A 21,772-nucleotide genomic window follows, 5' to 3' on the forward strand; every position below is an offset into this window, starting at 1 on the left:
AAGTGGAACGGAAATCGGATATTTATAGACAATTTGCGACAATTTTAAATTAAACCGTCGCTAGTAGCGACGGTTTAAACATAACCGTCGCCGATTTACAACTATTAGCGACAGTTCAATAATAAGTGTCGCTAATAAGCGACGGTTATTTATTAAACCGTCGCCGATTTAAAATCGGCGACGGGTTATTTTATACCGTCTCTAAATTTAGCGACGGTTTTTAAAACCGTCGCAACGTTACATTAGCGACGGTTTAATAAATCGTCGCTAATGTAAAAATTCACCCATTTCAACGGCGTGCTTTTACTGCACGCCGTGACTGCATAGCGTATTAACACCGCACATTATTGCACGCTGCGGATAGTATATCGTATGACTTTCCGCAGCGTGCTTTTAATGCGCGCCGGTAATATATATGTTATTAACGGCAGGCATTAAAAACACGCGGCGGAAAGTATATAATATTTACAGCATACATAAATGCACGCTGCGGATATTACTTTCCGCAGCGTCCTTTTACTGCACGCCGTTATTTCTGTCAAGTGCAACAATATTAACAGCGCACATATTGAAGCACGCCGTTAAAAGTACTATTCGCAGCGTGCTTTTAATGCACGCTGTTGATGATGCGCTGCGGAAAGTCATTTTTGTTGTAGTGTACGTGATATAATCATGAAATATTCATAGTGTCATCACATGCACAACTAGGGAACTCCTTCCTTAATGTACATCTCACACTCTGGCCAGAGATTTCATGCACTATTATTTCGATAGATCACATAGGATATCCACGTCCGTAGGTGAGCGGTGAATTTCTGACTACAATGCACTGGCTCCTACACATTTGCAATTGCACCCAATCTCGCCATCTTGTGACCCTCGCGGAGTCGATAAACAAGTCAAAGTACAATCCTAGTATGTAGAACCTCATTGTTGTCCCGGGTCGTAAGGACTAATCATGTACAATCACAACCACATACTTTTCCTATCGATGAATGATAACCACTTGGAAAGTCCGAGAGAGGGTTGTTCGATACAATCTTCGTATGATTACTCATCTGTATGATTGGATATCTCCATGTCCTTACCATGAAATACGATACACAACATCACAGATGCTAGTCTCAACCTCAAGTGGCCTTTATCCTTATTTTTAGGCGGCTGAATTGACTAGGAACGAATTTAGAATATACATTGCTTACATATGAGTTTCAAGATCAAATTACGATTCATTTGTATTAAAGTATAATCAAGGACTTTATTTATGCTGATTGTATTGGTAAACAAATAAAGCAAAATGAAACCATAAAAAGTTAAAGTATATTAAAATAAAGATTATTTATTACAATCGAGTTAATAAATTCTTAAGCCAACAGTTGACTTGTAGGACATCTACTATAACAATTATGACCTTACGTAAATTGAATATATGTGTGAGTTTTTTGAACTTACTCGTAAAATATTTGATTTGTATAATAAATTATCAAATTTGTGTATATTCAAATATTTTTCGAATCAAAATTACTTTGTTCGATATTTTCAAAAAAAAAAAAAAAAANGTGCCGAAAAATTTGTAGTGGGTTATTGCCCCCAACTTGATGTCCTTGCTTACGTTACATCTAAGCCTGACATTTTTGTCCTGTTTAAATGAACATTTCATATATGTTTGGAGATTCTTGCTTTTGAGATGATATGTTTACAAATTTGATGTGAAATATTATTTTTTTTTTATATATAGTGTATCGTATTGGTATAACTTTTTCTTTATTGAAAATTTTCCTTTTTCCTCACAAAAATATAAAAAATAAATGTATAAATAACATATGTTTTTTTTTTAAATTTTAAAATATGAAAAAATAATATGTGTATTATTAATTACTTGAAATAAATTTTTTTAGAAAATTGGGAAAAAAATTGAAGGTCGATATTTATGTATGAGTGTTTTAGGAAGAATCACACCGAGCAATCAATGTAATTATCACGTGTTATCTTTCTTAACATAACAGTTGGGTCAACCTGATCAAGAATATGATAAAAATTAATATATTTGATATAAAAAATAATATTTTTTTTTACGGAGATTAATTGTGTCACAAAATTGATCAATAAGTGTTTATATTGACTTTAACATTCAAAATAAGGAAGGGTAGATATTTAAATTAAAAACCCAAATTAAATATATATAAATTATAGGCAAAAACTTGTGTGAGAAGGTAATTTGGGTCATCTATGAAAAAATATTAATTTTTATGCTAAGAGTATTACTTTTTATTGTGAATATGAGTAAAGTTGATCCGTCTCATAGATTAAAATGAGTAAGACGGTCTTATACCCACTCTAAATTATAAACACGAATTTAATCGTAACAACACGTGGCAAGATTGTGATTGGTCGACTGAACTTGCCTGCCACAAAGTTTGGGGTATTTTCCTAGAAAAACACCTTTTTATTTTTTTGCTGATTGCAACACCGTGACTTATTGTCCATGTAGTCTTTGTATTTTTATGTATATTCTGGGAAAAAAACAATATTTTATTATATTATTATCTTACTAAATGTGAAACACACTCCCTTCAAAATTATTTATATGTACTTTAAATATCTATCACTTATATTATTTCATAAATTGTAAAATAATTTGTTTTTATATGGAATTTTTTTTCTGTATACATCCCAATCTTATCATTTGGTTTAAATTTGATTTTAATTATTTGATAGACTGATTAAATCTTGAATTTATACGATGAGATGGATAAACTCGATCCTGAAAAAATATTTTTAATATAAGAATGATGTATGAAAACTTTACAACTATAATAACAAGACGAATCTCGATAAACTCTGATCTCTACCATAATCTCCAGTTTCAACGCACATGAACCAGAGATTCATGGATCAGCTGAAGCCCAGCACTGCGAATTCCAGCCCCCTGACGCCGATTGGCTTCCTTGAGAGAGCCGCCACAGTTTATGCTGATTGCCCTTCAATCGTTTACGATTCCATCTCCTACACATGGTCTCAAACTTACCGCAGATGCTTGAAAATGGCGTCCTCGATTTGTTCTTTAGGTATTGTCCCAGGGGAAGTGGTGTCTGTGCTGGCTCCGAACATCCCGGCCATGTATGAGCTTCATTTCGCCGTACCCATGGCCGGTGCGGTGCTCAACACCATCAACCTGCGTCTTGATTCACGTACGGTCTCTGTCCTTTTCCTCCATGCTCAACCAAAGCTTGTTTTCGTCGATCATCAATCGGTGTCGTTGGTTCTCGAAGCGTTGTCTCTGTTCCCCAGTGGTTTTCGGCGTCCTTTGCTTGTGAGTATCATGGAAGGAGAGTCGGAATATCCGGCGGAGAAAGGGGATTTTCATGGTAGTTATGAACAGATGGTGTCGATGGGTAGTTCGGATTTCAATTGGGTTCTTCCAAAATCTGAATATGATCCATTGACTTTGAATTACACGTCTGGAACAACCTCTTCGCCGAAAGGGGTAGTCCACAGTCATCGGGGAGCATTCATTATTGCTCTGGATTCATTGCTTGAGTGGTCCGTTCCGAAAGAGCCTGTTTACATGTGGACTCTGCCAATGTTTCATGCCAACGGGTGGAGCTACACCTGGGGCATGGCTGCAGTCGGTGGAATCAACATCTGCCTTCGGAAATTCGACGCTTCCGTTATCTACGCCAACATACGCCAACACAAGGTGTCCCACATGTGCGGCGCTCCGGTGGTGCTCAACATGCTGTCGAATGTTCCAGATGGAAAGCCACTGGAAAGGCCTGTTCATATTCTGACCGCCGGCGCGCCTCCTCCTGCGGCAGTGCTTTTTAAAACAGAATCACTCGGCTTTGTTGTATCTCATGGATACGGCCTGACGGAGACCGGAGGGCTGGTCGTTTGCTGCTCGTGGAAGCAGAACTGGAACAAATTTCCAGCGGCAGAGCGAGCCCGGCTGAAGGCTAGACAGGGAGTGAGAACCGTAGGAATGGCGGAGGTGGATGTAATCGATCCGGAATCAGGAAAGAGCGTGGCTCGAGATGGAAAAACTCTCGGAGAAATTGTGTTGAGAGGTGGATGCATAATGCTGGGATACCTTAAAGATCCCGAAAGCACTTCGAAATCCATGAAAAACGGCTGGTTCTTCACCGGCGATGTTGGCGTGATGCACCCAGACGGGTACTTGGAAGTCAAAGACCGATCAAAGGACGTAATCATAAGCGGTGGAGAAAATCTGAGCAGCGTAGAGGTAGAGTCCATCTTGTACACGCACCCGGCGGTGAACGAAGCGGCGGTGGTGGCACGGCCGGACGAGTTCTGGGGTGAGACGCCGTGTGCGTTCGTCAGCTTGAAGGAGGGCATCAAACAAAAGCCGACGGAGAGCGACGTCATAGCTTTTTGCCGGGAGAAACTGCCGCGCTACATGGTGCCGAAGACGGTGGTCTTTAAGGATGAGCTGCCTAAAACCTCCACCGGAAAAATACAGAAATTCTTGCTAAGGAATATGGCGGCGGCGATGGGGGCGTCGAAGATGAGTAGGCTTTAGTGGATCATCTCGGTCCGCAGAATCGGAATCGTATAGGACAAAGTCAACTTCTTGAAAATTTATCCGTCATCAAACGAGTGTTGAAGTACACATATTTAAGGTTTGTTCAAATCGAAAATAAATGTTAATGAAGATTACTATTTTTTGAATTCATTTATTTGTGAATTTATAGATTTTAAAGATAATATAATAAAATCTAAGATCAAACCGAATCTTTTCAGTTTCAATTCCAGTTAGTGACATATCGTCCATTATAAGATATATGAGTAAGATCAGAATTTATTTATAGTTGAATGTTGTAAAGGATTGGAAAGATTGACTATCAAAGTTAGGTACATTAGGTTCAAAACTTGACTTATGTAGGGGTGTCAATCGGGTCGGGTTTCGGGTCAATGCACGATTTTTTTTTCAACCCGAACCCGAAGAAACCCGAAAACCCCTACCCGAACACGAACTCGTATAACCCGCCTAACCCGAAATTTATTTATTTTATTTAAAAAAAATCGAAAAATAAAAAATAATAATAATATTTTAATTTAAACACATAATATCAAAATTTCCGGTTTAAATTTGAAAGTTTAATTGTAGAAAATTAAAAGTATATTTACTAAATCAAATAAACAATTGTTAAAAAAATAAAAAAATATATACAAAATAAATATTATATGATGAAAATTTAACATATAAATATACAATAAATTTTGTTCAAACATACAATATATAAAAATATAGGTAATATTTTCAAAAAAAAATATCGAGCCAACCCGCGACCCAACCCGACCCAATCCGAAACCAGTCTAACCCGGCACTAATCCGAACCCACCCAACCCGAACCCGAAAAACCCCAACCCGAACCTGATTTTTTTCGTGTTGGGTCGTGTCAGGTTTACGGGTTGTGTTGTATTTTGACACCCCTATTAAGTCCATCGGCATGGATGTAAACGATTCAAATAAAGTCAAATAATTATATTTAAGGTTAAATCATTTAATATTGATATAAGCTCGAGCTCGATTTGAGTTTTTATCATCATGCTCGAGTTCGACTTGTTTTGAAATTATTAAACTCACGAAAAGCTCGAGCTTGACTCCTTAAAACATGTTTATCGTGTTAATCAAATCGGACTCGAGCTTAGTTAGTTAAAAGCTCGTTTATCGTGTTTAACAAGCGTGGCTGGAGCTCGGCTCGTTTTTGAGCTCGTAAAGCATACAATTGAGCTCAAGTTTGAACTTGATTTGAACTTGTTAAAAATTAAATATACATACATATATANCTTACTTCAACCTTGAAAACATGATAAATTATTTTTGTTACGCTCTCAAAATATTTTTTTCTCGAAGTCATCTCGAAAAACTTGTAAGACAACTAAAAAACTTGCGAGCCGGCTCAATTCATTTATACAGTTAGTCAAGTCTGTGATTAAAACCAGAATCCAGACTGGAAAAGAATAGTAGAATCGAAATTGAATACTTAGTTTGTTTCATCAGTTGCATTTATTTTTTCTTGACCGATCGATTCTAAATCGATCTGAACCGCAATCGAACTGGCATAAAAAATGATAAAAGAGTAATTTCCCTGAAAGAAAATATTTTTTAAAAAAATGCAAACTATTTAGCATTTAAGTATGTTCTAAAACATTTATTTTGCAAACCCAAATTACTAAAAACTCAATTAGCCAAACAGTATCAAGCTTAAGCTTGACTCGTTTAATATTGATATGTAAATAGCTCGTTTATCTGTTTAACAAGTCTGGTTTGACCTCGACTCGTTTTCGAGCCCATAAAACATAAACTGAGCTCGAATTTGAGCTTGATTCGAACTTATTAAAAACTAAATATATATGAACTAATTTTAAATCAGATATAAAAGTATAAATTCATTCTTAAATAACCAAAACAACTAACATAACAACTAAAAAAACATAAACGAGTCGAGATCGAGCTTGAGCTTACGAGCCACTTAGACAAGCCGAGTTAAGGCTCGCGAGCCTATTAACGAACATGTTTGCAAGCTCACGAGCTGAATATCCTTACGATTGAGCTTGATTTAGTTAAATTGTCGAGCTCGACTCGGCTGGATATGATTAACAAACAAACTCAAACGTGATTTTTATCGAGTTGAGTTTCGAATAGCTCGCAAATGGTTTGGTTCGTTTATATCCCCAAATACATGCATTTAAAGGTAATGGCTAATGAATTTCACGTGTTCACATATTAAATTAATTAATATTCACACAATGAAATTTACATATAAATAGGTGCATTCATCACTCATTTCAATAATCACATCCAAGCTTTCTAAGCATCCCGAATTCAGAGAGCAAAAAGAAATTGGTTTTTTCTTTAGTGTTGAGAGGTTCTCTTATGTGAGTTAGAGAAATTGTTTTCTCAATTATACTCGGGGTTGGGAATGTGAGGGATTGACGTTTTTTTGTATACACTTGTAATAATTATTCAAATAAATATTTACATTAGCTATGTGGACGTAACCCATATTGGGTGAACCACGTAAATCTTTGTGTTTTTGTTGATTGTTTTAATTCTTCATTTTCTATAATATATTATCGTCATCACTCAGTGTATTACCCAACAATTAGTATCATAGTCTTGTTGTAAAATTTCTTATAATTCTCAGTATGCTTTGTGGTTGTAGCTTTGTGTGATCTTCCACCTCAAAAAAGATTTTTTGAGATTTGTTTCTAAGGTTAAAGAAGCAATGGTCGGAGATGATGGATTGGGACCGAGAATCAACAAGTTCGACAGAACAAATTTTTCGTTTTAGCGGTTACAAACTAGAGATTATTTGTATAGCAAGAAGTTGCATCATCTGTTATGAAAGAAGTCGGAAAATATGGAGGATGATGAATGGGAGCTCTTTGACCGACATGTGTTAGGTGTAATACGATTGACTTTAACGAAGACGCGACACATTACGTGGCAAAGCACAAACCACAGAAGAAATGATGTTCATTTTAACGGACCTGTATGAGAAGGCATCAACAAACAACAAAGTACATCTCATAAAAAAAATTATTCAACTTGAAAATGAGATAAAGTGCTTCAGTGACTAAACACATCAATGAGTTCAACGCTATTGTTTTTCTGCTAGCATCAGTTGAAATTAATTTTGATGATAGATTTGTGCTCTTATTCTTTTGGAGTCTTTACCAAATATTTGGGAACCAATGAGGCAACGGTTAGCAACTCTGTTGAAAAAAGAAAACTATAATTCAATTATATTAAAGATCAAATTCTTGTTGAAGAGGTTCGCGTGATGGATTCTCGTGAAATAACGTATTGAGATCTGCTCTAAATCTCGAGAATAGAGGCATGGATAGGAGTTGCTAAAACAGTTTTAACCGATGGCGTGGTTGATCCAAGTCAACAAATGGAAAATTTAAAAACACGTTTGAAAAGAATATGAAGAACACGGGTTGTGGTGAGACTGGTCACTTAAAAAAGAACTGCAAATCAACATAGAATAATGCAAATGAAAAAAAAATATAGTGCAATTTTTGTTAATGAGGAGGTACATAATACTCTATTACTCTCCATAGAAAACCCGTTGATTATTGGGTTATGGACTCAGGAGCTTTATTTCGTACCATTGTAATCGTGATATATTCGATAACACTGACGATTATGTAAAAGTTTTCGTGGCTGATGGAAAACATTTGGAAATAGTTGGTGGTATGGGTGATGTCCATGTAAAGATGTCAAATGGACCTGTCTGGAAATTCAACAAAGTCATACATATAGCAAAATTGACAAGTAATCTGATATCAGTGGGACAGCTCGATGACAAATGTCATAATGTGACATTTGGTGATGGATCCTGAAAAATGAACAAAGGAGCCATGATTGTTGCTCCATGAAAAAGATCTAGAACATTTTATATGACTTCCAGACTTCCAGTTGCAGATATACATCAGTAGATGTGGATGCTGGAGCTAATTCAAGTCTATGGCATTGTAGACTTGGACATATGAATGAGAACAGAATAAATATGCTTGTATCAAACGAGAAACTATCGGAATTAAATACCGTTGAACACAAGCTATGTGAAAGATGTATATTTGGAAAATAGAAAAACTTCAGCTTTTCAAAAGATTGTAAAGAACCGAAAGTAGCAAAGTTGGAGCTGGTTCATCCGAATGTATGTGGACCATCTCATGTGACATTTTTGTCGACTGAATTTATTATGTCACATTTATTGATGATTCAACCAAGAAATTTTGAGTTTATTTTCTGAAAAATTAATATGATGTTATATGAGACCTTCAAAAACATAAAAAGCCAGTTTTTCAAAAGGTTGTAGAGAACCGAAAGAAGTAAAGTTGGAGATGGTTCATTCTGATGTATGTGGACCATCTCCTGTGACCTTCTTGTAGACTTGATATATTATGTCACATTTGTTGATGATTCAACCGAGAAAGTTTGGATTTATGACAGTGAATATGAAAAGTTCAAGAAATATTGTGCCCAGAACGAGATCAAGATGTAGAAAATCATTCGTAGTACACCTTAACAGAAAGGTATAGCTAAAAGGATGAATATGACTCTGAATGAACGTGCTAGGAGTATGAGAATGCACATTGGATTACCGAAATCATTATGAGGTGATGTTGTTAACACTGCAGCATATCTGATCAACAGAGGACTTTGGTACCGCTTGACTGCAGAATACACGAAGATGTATGGAGCGGCAAAGTAGTAAATCTTTCTTTCTTGAAAGTGTTTGGATGTTTATCTTATATTCATATTGATTCAGCTAGCAGAACAAAACTCGATCCAAAATCAAATAAGTGTTTCTTTATCGGCTATGAAGATAATGAGTTTGGTTATCGTTTCTGAGATTACTAAAATCGGAATATCGTTCAAAGCAGAAATTTAATCTTCAATGAGTAAGTATTTTACAAGTACAAGTTAAGCCAGTGAGATGGAGATGAATGTCCTGAAGTCGATAACACTGATGAACCATTGGCAGATATTCCTTTGAAAGAATCGAAAAGCAATAACCAGGAAGATGAAGAAACAACCGCACAAGGTGATGATGACCCATAAGCTCCGGTGATTGAACTCAAAAGATCTTTGAGAACAATTAGACCGCTTGAGAGATACTCTCCCGCATTTCACTATATTTTGCTGACAGAAAACAGTGAACTAGAGACCTATGAAGAGGACAGGCAAAATTATGATTCAACCAAGTGAGAGTTAACCATGGAATATGAGATTGATTTACTGTCATCCAATCAGACGTAGGAGTTGATAGAACTTTCATAAGACAAAAGGCATTACATAACAAGTGGGTGTACCGGTTAAAAGAAGAACATGATGGTAGCAAGCGGTACAAGGCAAGATTTGTTGTAAAAGATTTTCAACAAAAGTAAGGCATTGATTACACTGAGATTTTCTCTCCAGTGGTTAAGTTAACCACCATCAGGACTGTACTCAAATCAGTGGCAAAAAAAGATTTATATCTGGAGCAGTTAGATATAAAAACGATGTTTTTCATGGCGACCTAGATGAAGAAATTTATATAAAGCAACCACTATGCTTTGAAATACGAGGCAAATAAAAAAATGACGTGCAAACTTGAGAAGAGCTTGTACGGTCTCAAACAAGCTCCAAGATAGTGATACAAGAAATTTTATGGATTCATGAGTAATAATGGTTTCCTGATGTGTTAGGCTGATCACTGTTATTATGTGAAGAACCTTGATGGTTCTTATATCATTATACTAATATATGTAAATAATATGTTGATAACAAAGCTTGTCTGGAGGAGATTGATAAAATCAAGAAAGATTTATCACAAGAATTTGCTATGAAGGATTTGCGCTCTTCAAAACAAATCGTTGGAATGAGGATCTTTAGAGATCGAGCGAATGAAATCTTGAAGTTATCTCAAGAAGAGTACGTGAAAAATGTGATTAACAGATTTAATATGGATGAAGCTATAACTGTGAGTACTCTTTTGCTAATCATTTTAAACTAACCGAAGCACAATAACCATCGACGGAGCAGGAGCAGACTTATACGAATAAGTTTTCTTATGCTTCTGTTGTCAGAAGCCTCATGTATACAATTGTAAGCACAAGACCTGACATATCACATGCAGTGGGAGTTATGAGAAGGTTTATGAGCAATCCAAAAAAACAACACTGTGAAGCAATTAAATTGATTATAAGGCACTTTTGTTTATCTTTATGCTTCAGGAGATCAAAATTGGTTTTACAAGGTTTTGCTGATGCCGACATAGGTGGTGATCCTGATGGCAGGAAAACTATCACTGGGTATATGTTCACATTAAGTAGTATTAAGGCTGGCAAAAATCAGAAAATTCCCGACCCTTCCCGACTTCCGACCCGGGCCCGACCCGAAATTTTCCCGACCTGCTCAGAATCGGGAAAAGGATCGGGATTATAGGATATACCCGATGGGATTCCCGACCCGACCCGAATATATTAATAATATTTTTATTAGATTTTAAAAAAATAGGAAATCCCCATTTTCTGTACAAGGGTTCCTGCTTGTGGACCCTATCCAATTTCATATTTTCATTTCTCTCCATCTCCATTCTCGTTCTTCAGTTCCAATCCTCCTGCTTCCATCACTTCCACCTTCAGAAAATAATGATGAAAAACACTTCGACGAAGAAGAAGAGGCAGCACCTTTCATAGACACACACATATATATAGCAAAATATTCGCCTATCCCTTTCTTTTTTCACCCCAATCAATTTGCGAATTTTTTTATCATTCAACTTTAAATCTGCCGACTGCCGCCATTCCACTCCTTTTAGCGTAATTTTTTTAGCTCTAGGTAAATCAAATTTTCATAAAATATGCGAGTTGAATGTTGTTTTTAGATTAATTATATCTGTTTGTTAATTGATCACCTATAATTGATCGCCTATATGCGGGTTGAATGTTGTTTTCAATTATCGATCACCTATATATTTATATTTTATATTTTTAGATTATGTTTATATAATATATATTGTTTGTAGGTACCATCATGCACACAACAAAGTAATGCATCCCTCAAGTGTAAGCTCCAAAGGTCTCGTGGTGGAAGAATAATGGATAAATGGTAAGAATCTATTTTTTTTTTGCTTGGATACATTTTTATATTTAGATTGGCATGATATGTTATGATGTCATCTTGACTTTAAAAACCTGATGCTAAAGACTCAAAGTGTGTATGTTGTTTGCTCATATGTTATTTAATTGAATTCTGATTTTGTCATTTTCTTTCATCAACTTTTAGATGCATGTGATTTCATTAGTTTATATCCTAAGTTAGTCATATGAGACGTTTCATTGTGATTTCCTCTTTCTCAAAGCAAACTTACTAGATGTGTGTATTCATGGATGTGTTTTTGTTAAATGATCTTGCAGACATAGTGATAATTGCTTTGATGTTGTATTTGCTTGTAGATGCTAGCGAGGAAGGCAATTAGGAAACTATATCTAGTGGTATGATCGGAATGTATGTTGTGAGCTCATTCTCGCCATCAGATGTACACTAGGGCCACTAACACCTCGTTGTCATAATTGGAGAGAGTTTTAATTAGTTTCTCGATTCAGATTTATGTTTCTTCTAGCTTAGATTTTATTTTTTGAGAACATTGTGTTGTATTTTACTGCAACGTTGTTTCTGTGTAAGCTTCTGAAATTGTTATATTTCGGTTTATTTATAATTTATTAGAAATATGCTTTAATTTATAATACTTATGTACATACTACACACTATGTCATGATGTTCAATGAATTTTTTAAAAAATATTTATCGGGATTTTGTCTCCCTTCCCGACCCGATCCCGAACATTCGGGATTCCAAACAATCGGGTCCCGATATTTGTCGGGTACGGGATCGGGAATCTTTTTTTATTCCCAATTCTTATCGGGACGGGGATCGGGTTAGGGGGTTACGGGACGGGTCCCTACCCGATCCCAGCCCTAAGTAGTATGGTAGTAATCTGGGTGTCCAAGCTGCAAAATATAGTTGTGCTTTCGACTACTGAGGTTGAGTATGTTGTAGTTACAGAAGCTAGCATAGTTGATATCATTTCTAGACGAATTGGGTCAGAATCTTTAGAATAGCACGTTATATTGTGACAATCAAAGTACTATTGATATATTAAAAAAATCTGGTTTATCATGTTAGAATGAAGCATATACAAGTTCGATTCCCTTTCATAAAATCAGTTTTGGAATATAAAATCTTGATGCTTGAGAAAACTAGAAGTAAAAATCCAACTGATACGCTCACGAAAACGAAAATCATTGACAAACTAAAGTTGTGTTCAATTTCAGTCGGACTGCAAGTATAAGAAAGGAGATACAAGCTGTTGCATTTGTGGTGTGAAGACATGATTGAAATCAAGTATTCAAATGGAAAAATGTAAAGAATTGGAAGGACTTTGACAATCAAAGTTGAACAAATTAGGTTGGAAACTTAACTTGGAATGCATGCATTCAAAGGTAATGGCTAAGATTTCATGTGTTCACACATTAAATTAATTCATGTTCACAGAATGTAATTGGCCTACAAATATATGCACTTATCTCTTATTTCAATTATCTCATCCAAGCTTTCTAAGCATCTCGAATTGAGAGAGCAAAAAGAAAAGGTTTTTTTTGTAGTGTTGAGGGGTTTTTTTGTGCGAGGCAGAGAAATTATTTTTTCGAATATACTCGGGGTTGAGAATGTGAGAGATCGAATGTTTTTTGTGTATACTTATAATATTTCTTCAAATAAATATTTGCAATAGGTTGGTGAACATAATAGTCTATATTGAGTGAACGACGTAAATCTTTGTGTTCTTGTTCATTATTTTAATTTCATATTTTTGGTATTATATTATCATCATAATCGTCATCGTTTCAGTGTATTACTGCCACATGTGACAATGAAACTCGGTGCTTATTTGGCGTTGTAGAAATATTCCTTGGAAGGCTATTGATATGTCTTCAATGTATGGTTTTAATTGAACTAACCAAACCTACAAATTTCACAGCTACTGTCCTCACATATTCTTGATAGACTAATTTCGATAATTTGGAATACGTAAATGGTCTCTCTCTAAACTTTATGACCACAATTGATATATTGGAATAGAATAAGATAAGAATTAAATAAAAATATAATGAAAATAATTGGTCTACTTCATTCCAATAATTGGTAAGGAAAGAAGTGTTAAATGAATATGATAAAATTATTAATAATAAAATTCTTTTTTAACTAGAAAATCAAAATAATAGCTATGCATATATAGCAAGACTATTCTTTTTTATTCTATATTATATCACGCTTGTTTTTTGGCATTTTTACATAAATATAAGATGATGGAAGTTGGATTATATCTGATAATTTGCTCTCTCTAAGATAGGCTGAGATTTAAGTAGAGGCTTTAGAGTTTGGGTCGATCGGGTTGTTTAATTTGTTCAAAATTTTCGGGTTTGGGTCAAGAAACTAGAAAACTTTTGTTGTTTGAATCCACGAGAGAAATGGACTTTCAGCCCATTTCATGATTGATATTTATACAGCGGTAGGGTCATTATCTGGTTATTGGACACATCCCAGTAACAGGCAAGAATGTACGATGGGAACTGTCCAAATTCACAAAATGGCATATCCTTAAAAATGAAGAAAGTCAATAAAAATCTGAACTAGAGCAAGTCAAAATAATAATAATAGCGCCTCGAATGCACAATGAAAAATAACGACTTTGAGTTCTCATGTAATGAAAAACAAGAGTGAAATGTCACGCTAAATTTTAATTAGCTTATTATGGTACATTTGGATATCCAAATCATAGATTTCAAGTGTAATATTTTAGTTAATTTGATTTGATTGTCTGGATAAACTTCCACATTTATGAATTTAGTTAAATGTACTGGAAAATGAAATGCATCTACCATTATATTTTTCAATCGTTTCTCAGATAAATGCTCTCACTAAATACATCAACTTTTTTGAATCCTTTCTCAAATCAATTCCTTCGCTTCAAATCAAATCTTTGGAGCAAATGCAAGAAATCCATGTCTACCCAAAACGTAAATGAATGGCCGGACGGCGATTTTTCTTATTCCGGTAAACTGCCTTCATTTTTTTTTCCAAGCACAACAAACAACACATTTTTTTAAATTAATAAATTAAAGCTAGAGGAGTTGCATTTTACTCGAGCATAATCATCGGGAGTTGATAAACATAAGATTATATATTCGAGGTTTGAGTAAATATTCCCATAATAGTTTATTTTTATTGCAGAGCACCTTCGACTCCATTAATGGAGATTGTCGGATTCGCTTGCATTCGTCTTCGGGGTCAAATCTTTCGCCATATCTCTGAGCAGAAATTTTTTAAGTTTTCCTGTCGAAGTCTTCGGAAGCTCCGCCCTGAAAACCACCATTCTCGGGACCATATAAAGCGGCATCCTCGCCTTGCAGAACTCCCTTATATCCTTCTCCGTTGGCTTATCTTTCACATCCTCCTTCAAACTCACGAATGCACACGGAGTTTCTCCCCAGAATGAATCCGGACGCGCCACCACCGCCGCCTCGTTCACCGCCGGGTGGGAGTAGAGCACGGCCTCCACCTCCACACTGCTAAGATTCTCGCCGCCGCAGATGATGATATCCTTGGATCTGTCTTTCACTTCTAGGTATCCATCAGGGTGCATCACACCAACATCTCCGGTGTAGAACCAGCCGTTATCTTTCATGCAATACGAAGTTCCTTGTGGATCTTTGAGATATCCAAGCATGACGGATCCACCTTTTAACACGATTTCGCCGATTGTTGTTCCGTCCCTTTTCACACTAGCTCCGGTTTCGGGCGCGACTACGTCGGCCTCCGTGAATCCGATGGTTGCCACTCCTTGTCTTGATTTCAGCTGGGCCCTTTCCAGGGCTGACAGATTGTCCCATTCCTGCTTCCACGCGCATGTTACGACAAGCCCGCCGGTCTCCGTTAACCCATAGCCATGACTCACGATGAAACCCAATGACTCCGCGACCCCGAGAACCGTCGCGGGAGGTGGTGCACCGGCGGTCATGATTTGAACAGGACTATCAAGCGGTTTCCCGCCGAGGTAATTAGTTATCATGTTAAGAACCACCGGTGCACCACACATATGCGTTACTCTATGCTTGCGTATTGCTTCACAAATGGAGGGTCCATCGACACGGCGGAGGCACACATTAACGCCGCCAACGGCGGCCATTCCCCAGGCGTAGGACCACCCGTTGGCGTGGAACATAGGAAGCGTCCACAGGTACACCGGCTGCTTCGGAACAGACCAATCAAGCAAGGAATCCATTGCAATCAAGAAAGCTCCTCGATGGCTGTGCAGCACTCCTTTCGGAGCAGAGGTGGTGCCGGAGGTGTAATTCAACGTAATCGGTTCCCACTCGCTGTCTGGACGAATCCATTTGAACCCCGGATCACCAGTTTCGACCATTTTCTCGTAAATCATTTGGTAATGATCACCACTCCCGTTGATCTTACTATCATCTTCATCTTCTGCGATCAGAACTAAAACCGGGCGCTGCAGAGTCGGAGGAAGCAAAGAAACTGCTTCCAGGACTGAAGAAGAAGCTTGATAATCAACAAATACAAGCTTAGACTGGCTGTGCTGGAGCAGATTGGAGATCGCTTTTGCATCCAGCCGAAGATTAAAATTATTAAGAATCGCCCCAGACATAGGAACCGCAAAATGGAGCTCACACATCGCAGGGATATTTGGCGCCACTACAGAAACCACATCGCCTTTCTTGATGCCTAGTGACACGATCGAAGAAGCCAATCTCACACATCTGGCGTGAGTTTCAGACCATGTATAAGTTTTCTCCTTGTAAACAACAGAAGTGCAGTCTCCATAAACAACAGCAGCCCTTTCCAAGAACCCCACAGGACTGAGAGGAGTTGAATTTGCCGCGCAAGATCTTCGCTTCGTCTTGCTTTCTGTGAATTGTTCAGTTTCTTGAACTAAAGGTACAGATTTGTTATTCAAGAGAGGTACGGATTCCGAAGTTTGAATGATGCATTTTGTTGCAGCCCCGGAGCTATATTTTTGACAACTCGGTTTCCATGATTTCTTCCACAGTGAGGTGTGTGTTTCTTGGAAATCTGGTAGCGAAAGAAGCCCAGAATTATAATTTGCAGGAGATTGCTTCAGTGGATACATGATTCTGGTTTGCTAGCTGCAATCTTGTTTCTTGAATTATGAAGAATATATGCTTTGTAAAAATATATGATTAATGTAGCTGACCAAAATTTATTCGTGCAAGTCCCCACCAGAACACCGCAACTCCCGCCCCAACGGTGTGCCATGTAATAAATGCAAGCATCACGCAACGTATCAAAACTATATATATATATTGATATGTTTTACATTCACCGTGTATATTTATCCGTGTACATTTATGTGAATAATGAAAATGTTAAACTCATCTATCAGGTGTACAATTTTTTTATGTTTCATCATATTTACAATTTTTTTATGTTTCATTACATTCAATAGGTGAGTGATATCTCATCGGTGCTTCGTAAGTATGCATAGTGTATGTGTTACATATCAAAACTATATATNATGTGCAGAATCGTTGGTCTTCGTCAATGATTTCTTGGCCTACTGGCAAAGAAGAAACCCCAAAATCCCAATGATCTTGGATTAATAGAGTCTCACTTATGTGTGTTTAAAATAATTATAATTAAGATGAGACAAATTTTCATAATTAAAATCATTCTTTTCTATCAACAATGATAGTATGATGAATGTTACTCGCGGTTAATGTCTGGTTCATATCATTGAAAAAGCATGGACATCGGAAAACCGTGACTTCTGCAGACATTAGAACTCCACACGACCACACCCCCGTCGTATTAAAACAAATTGTTGCTCTTCAGAAAGAGTGGATCTCATGTGAGACCGTCTCACGGATCTTAATATGTGAGACGGGTCAACCCTACCCATATTCACAATAAAAAGTAATACTCTTAGCATAAAAAGTAATACTTTTTCATGGATGACCTAAATAAGAGACTCGTCTCACAAATACGACCCGTGAGACCGTCTCACACAAATTTTTGCCCTTGAGAAATATTCGTCTCCTGAAATTCGATCACTTGAAATTAAAATGAAATTTATAATAAAGTTGCCGATACCTAAAATCGTATAAACTAGTAAATTCGTAACAAATGCGAAAGAATTATATCTATCACATCAATGCATTTACTTTGGACAAATGGCGGAGTGTAGGTGGCTAGGCAGATCAAATTAAAGTCTGTGCCTTAAATGCTTCCAGCTTCCTCTCTATTTATTTAGTTGGGCTCCACCAATACTTCACCAACGATCATGCATAGGATTTATGCTACATCGAAATTAAAATTCTCGGTTTTTATTTTGCGATTGTTTCATTTGAAATCAAATAAATACAGATTTTATCAAAAAAATTTTAAATTTTGCAATGACACGATCGATCGATCATCTTATATAAATACGTCGAAAGTAAAACTCGTGATATAAGATAGACTTGTCTTAAAAATAGTTATAAATAAGGTGTTGTAGAATAACAAACAATATTAAAGCCTTTCGGAAGTCACATGTGTTTGATCTTTCATATTTCGTTGTCTCATAACTGAAATCGCACGATAGTTTAAAGACAAATTATTATTTTTACGTCTTACGTATTTAGATTGCATTTTATTTTTCATATGTATCGATTATGTAGTTTAATTTTCATATTTTTTTTTACCAATCGGCGTCTATTTAATTTGTTTCCAACAATTTTTTTTATTCAATTAAAACATTCTTTAAAGAGTATGTCTCTTGTGAGACGGTCTCACAAATCTTTATCTGTGAAACGGGTCAACCCTACCGATATTCACAATAAAAAGTAATACAGAGGGGTCAACTCTACCAGTATTCACAATAAAAAGTAATATTCTTAACATAAAAAGTAATATTTTTTCATGGATGACCCAAATAAGAGATCCGTCTCACAAAATATGACCCGTGAGACCGTCTCACGTAAGTTTTTACCTTTTTTAAATAAGGGTCAATATAAAATTATTTATAAAATTTATATTTTCAATAAAAAAAAATTTAATATGTCTGAAAACACAAAAGTTTAAATATATAAGGAGGGATAGAGTATATCTTCCCAATAAACTGAATGTCCTATTCATAACAGTTCAATCAATATAATATATGTTTTCAAACATTACTACTTCAGAAGTAGTAAGTACTTTAACATGTATTTTGGTTTTTTTCTTTTTTAATTCCAATCTATATATTTGGAACTAAGAAAAACATGTCGATTATTGTTATTTGTCCTACTTCGATTATATAAAATCTCTGTGAGTTGCATATATGATATTGGACAATCCTCATCTCTTGAGTTAGCTTTTGAGGTTGAATTATGTCAAAGTCTCAATATTAATTTTTGACGAACAGGATAAAAAATAATTACCCTTTCCACACAAAAATGGGAATTTTCTCCACTCCTATTCTTCGACACAAGAATAGGGGTGGAGAAAATATATGATATCAGAGCCCATATTCCACCGTTATGTGTTGGATTGCCTATAGCTTAGTCATCCGTTCTGCCCATAGTTGAGTCATTTGTAAACTTCACGCTCCAAATGTTAATTCATGGGCTGAGTGTGTGTTAGTTGTCCCACATCGGTTAGATAAAACCATTGGAAGTTGCATATATAAGCTTGTACAATCATCACTTCTTGAACTAGTTTTTAAGATTGAGTTAAACTCAAGTTTTAATATTAACAATTATCATCCAAATTCCTCTTTACATTTCACACATTAGAAGAATGAAAGTCAATAAATTTTTTTTCCTAGTTTATTCTTTCGTAACATAATACAAAAGGTTGTCGATTGCAGCATTATTCCGAATCAAAAAATATTACTTTTTATGTTAAAAATATTATTTTTTATTGTGAATATCGGTAGAGTTGACCCCTCTGTATTACTTTTTATTGTGAATATCGGTAGGGTTGACCTGTCTCACAGATAAAGATTCGTGAGACCGTCTCACAAGAGACCTACTCAACGGATACAATGTTTTTAAATATATCATACATATTGAATTATATTTTTCTAACATTTACCAATAAGCCAAGACAGTAGTTTGCAAGCTACGTTGACCAGTTAAACAACAGTTGACAAATCTTGTGTAACAAGCTCAAATTCGGAAGGCAGAAACATAGATGAATCGAACACTTTATTTACAATTATACTAATCTTGCAAAATCGACATTATTCTCAGAAGGAGAAAGGAGAAGAAAAATAAACTAGTATATGAAAACTATAATATAAACCAATATCAAGTTTATGAAAACATTGATTTATACATTCTTTCCCATCGATATATATATTTTTTCCTATCTTCTTTCGTAAAGAACCTAAAATTTTCTACAGAGTGAAATTATTTGTCGAATTCTCGTGACTTAAACTAGTCCCCACGTTAAATTCTAGAAGTACGAAAAGGGTAATAAATTTTTAATAATAATGAAGAGTTGGTAGTGAGAAAAGGACATTGCAATAATTTATGATTTTGGAAGATGGTGAGTCAGATCAATTATTTATTTGGGATTTTTTTGAGAAATTTCATCAATTCTTTGTTGTTTTATTTATCGTAAAAATTTGTGTGAGACGGTCTCATAGATCGTATTTTGTGAGATGGATCTCTTATTTGAGTCATCCATGAAAAAATATTAATTTTTATGTTAAGAGTATTTTTTTTATTGTGAATATCGGTAGGATTGACATATCTCACAGATAAAAATTCGTGAGACCGTCTCACGAATGACCTTCGCTTTATTTATATATATTTTAGGGAGAGCCTGTATGATTATTTTGATGGAACATTTTTCTTTATGAAAGTTAAAGTTGTTTTTGTATGCTAAGATTCGATGTATCTTCTGGATCGGTGATTTTAATAATATCCATTTTAACTTTTAATAATTTTCAAATTCTTAGCTTGGATTCGATTTGATTCGATTTGATTTGATTTGATTAATGATTTCAAATTACTACTACATCCACATTTCAAGTTTAAGATAAGATGAAACGTCCTGTTCTTGAAAAAAAATGAAAAAACCCCATATTTAAGGGTATTTTAGATAGGAATATTTCTTGTCTTATTTTGTCAAAACATTTAAATTTTTAATCTTAAATCTTTTATTTAATAATTATGCTCATATAACAATATTCCCATAGAAAAAAAACATATAATTAAATGGTTGATATTACGTTAAATTTGTATGATTGTGTGGTTGTAAAATTACGTTAAACATACACGCTTATTTATTTAAGAAACGAGTGTAACTGCGTAAGAATTGTGTGCTTGTATAATTGTTTTCACGTCGATAATATTTTTTAAAAAAACTAAATTTTTTTTTTTAAATTACAAACGATTATATTGAAAATAATTGTGTACTTGGTAACAATTGTTTGGATAATCAGTGATTTTTACTTTTAAAACAATAATGATATGATTATGTTAAACATACTTGTTATTTGTACAGATTATGTGAGAAATTTTTTAATTTTTAAAATTTGATCTGATGTTATATTTATGAGCAAATTATAAATTTATTAAAATGAGATTTATGATATTTTTTATTTAGTGAAAAAATTTACTTTTCTAAGCTGACATAGATATTTTTATAAAATTTAATTGATATCACAAAAACAGACTATTGAGACTATCACGTGTTAGGCAAAAACTTGTTTGAGACGGTCTCACGGGTCGTATTTTGTGAGACAGATATCTTATTTTGGTTATCCGTAAAAAAGTATTACTTTTTATGATAAGCATATTACTGTTTTTTTTAATATAAGTAGAGTTGACCCGTCTCAAAGATAAAGATTCGTGAGACCGTCTCACAAGCCCTACTCCACGTGTTATATACTTATATTACTATTTAATTAAAGACATGATCTTATTTGCTTTTATTTTCCTAAAATAGTCTTACATTTTAAACTTCGATATTATCTTAATTTATATATTTTAACTTTTAGATGAGATATATTCTATCATCCTAATATAAAAGATGAAAAATAAATAATTTAAAAATAGCAAAATTATCATGTTCCAATTAATATTTCAAATGTATAAATATACAATAGATTAAAAAAAAATTTGCAAGTGTAATTATATAAATTAAAACTCTCAAACTTTGGCACATCATTACAATTTCGGG

General features: G+C 35.0%; 2 protein-coding genes and 1 long non-coding RNA gene across 3 annotated transcripts; 2 read left to right on the forward strand and 1 right to left on the reverse strand.

Moving 5' to 3' along the window:
• The first annotated feature begins 2,778 nt into the window (after positions 1 to 2,778).
• Positions 2,779 to 4,693, forward strand: LOC140986374 (2-methylpropanoate--CoA ligase CCL4-like). Its single transcript, XM_073454590.1, has one exon. The coding sequence runs from the start codon at positions 2,876 to 2,878 to the stop codon at positions 4,538 to 4,540; it is 1,665 nt and encodes a 554-aa protein (XP_073310691.1). The 5' UTR covers positions 2,779 to 2,875; the 3' UTR covers positions 4,541 to 4,693.
• Positions 4,694 to 11,503: 6,810 nt separating this feature from the next.
• Positions 11,504 to 12,225, forward strand: LOC140985709 (uncharacterized). Its single transcript, XR_012176825.1, has 2 exons — positions 11,504 to 11,632; positions 11,980 to 12,225. It is a non-coding gene; the product is annotated as an uncharacterized lncRNA (long non-coding RNA).
• A 2,377-nt stretch (positions 12,226 to 14,602) lies between these two features.
• LOC140986186 (2-methylpropanoate--CoA ligase CCL4-like) lies at positions 14,603 to 16,812 on the reverse strand. The gene has a single exon (XM_073454247.1). It carries the CDS (start codon positions 16,731 to 16,733, stop codon positions 14,832 to 14,834), a length of 1,902 nt encoding a protein of 633 aa, XP_073310348.1. The 5' UTR covers positions 16,734 to 16,812; the 3' UTR covers positions 14,603 to 14,831.
• Between the last annotated feature and the right edge of the window lie 4,960 nt (positions 16,813 to 21,772).

This window comes from Primulina huaijiensis, chromosome 10 (assembly GCF_012295235.1).
Source record: "Primulina huaijiensis isolate GDHJ02 chromosome 10, ASM1229523v2, whole genome shotgun sequence".
Lineage (NCBI taxonomy): Eukaryota > Viridiplantae > Streptophyta > Magnoliopsida > Lamiales > Gesneriaceae > Primulina > Primulina huaijiensis.

Bases quoted from the DNA above. Each gene is read 5' to 3' on its own strand.
- LOC140986374 (XM_073454590.1), top strand. From the start codon at position 2,876: ATGAACCAGAGATTCATGGATCAGCTGAAGCCCAGCACTGCGAATTCC.
- LOC140986186 (XM_073454247.1), bottom strand. From the start codon at position 16,733: ATGTATCCACTGAAGCAATCTCCTGCAAATTATAATTCTGGGCTTCTT.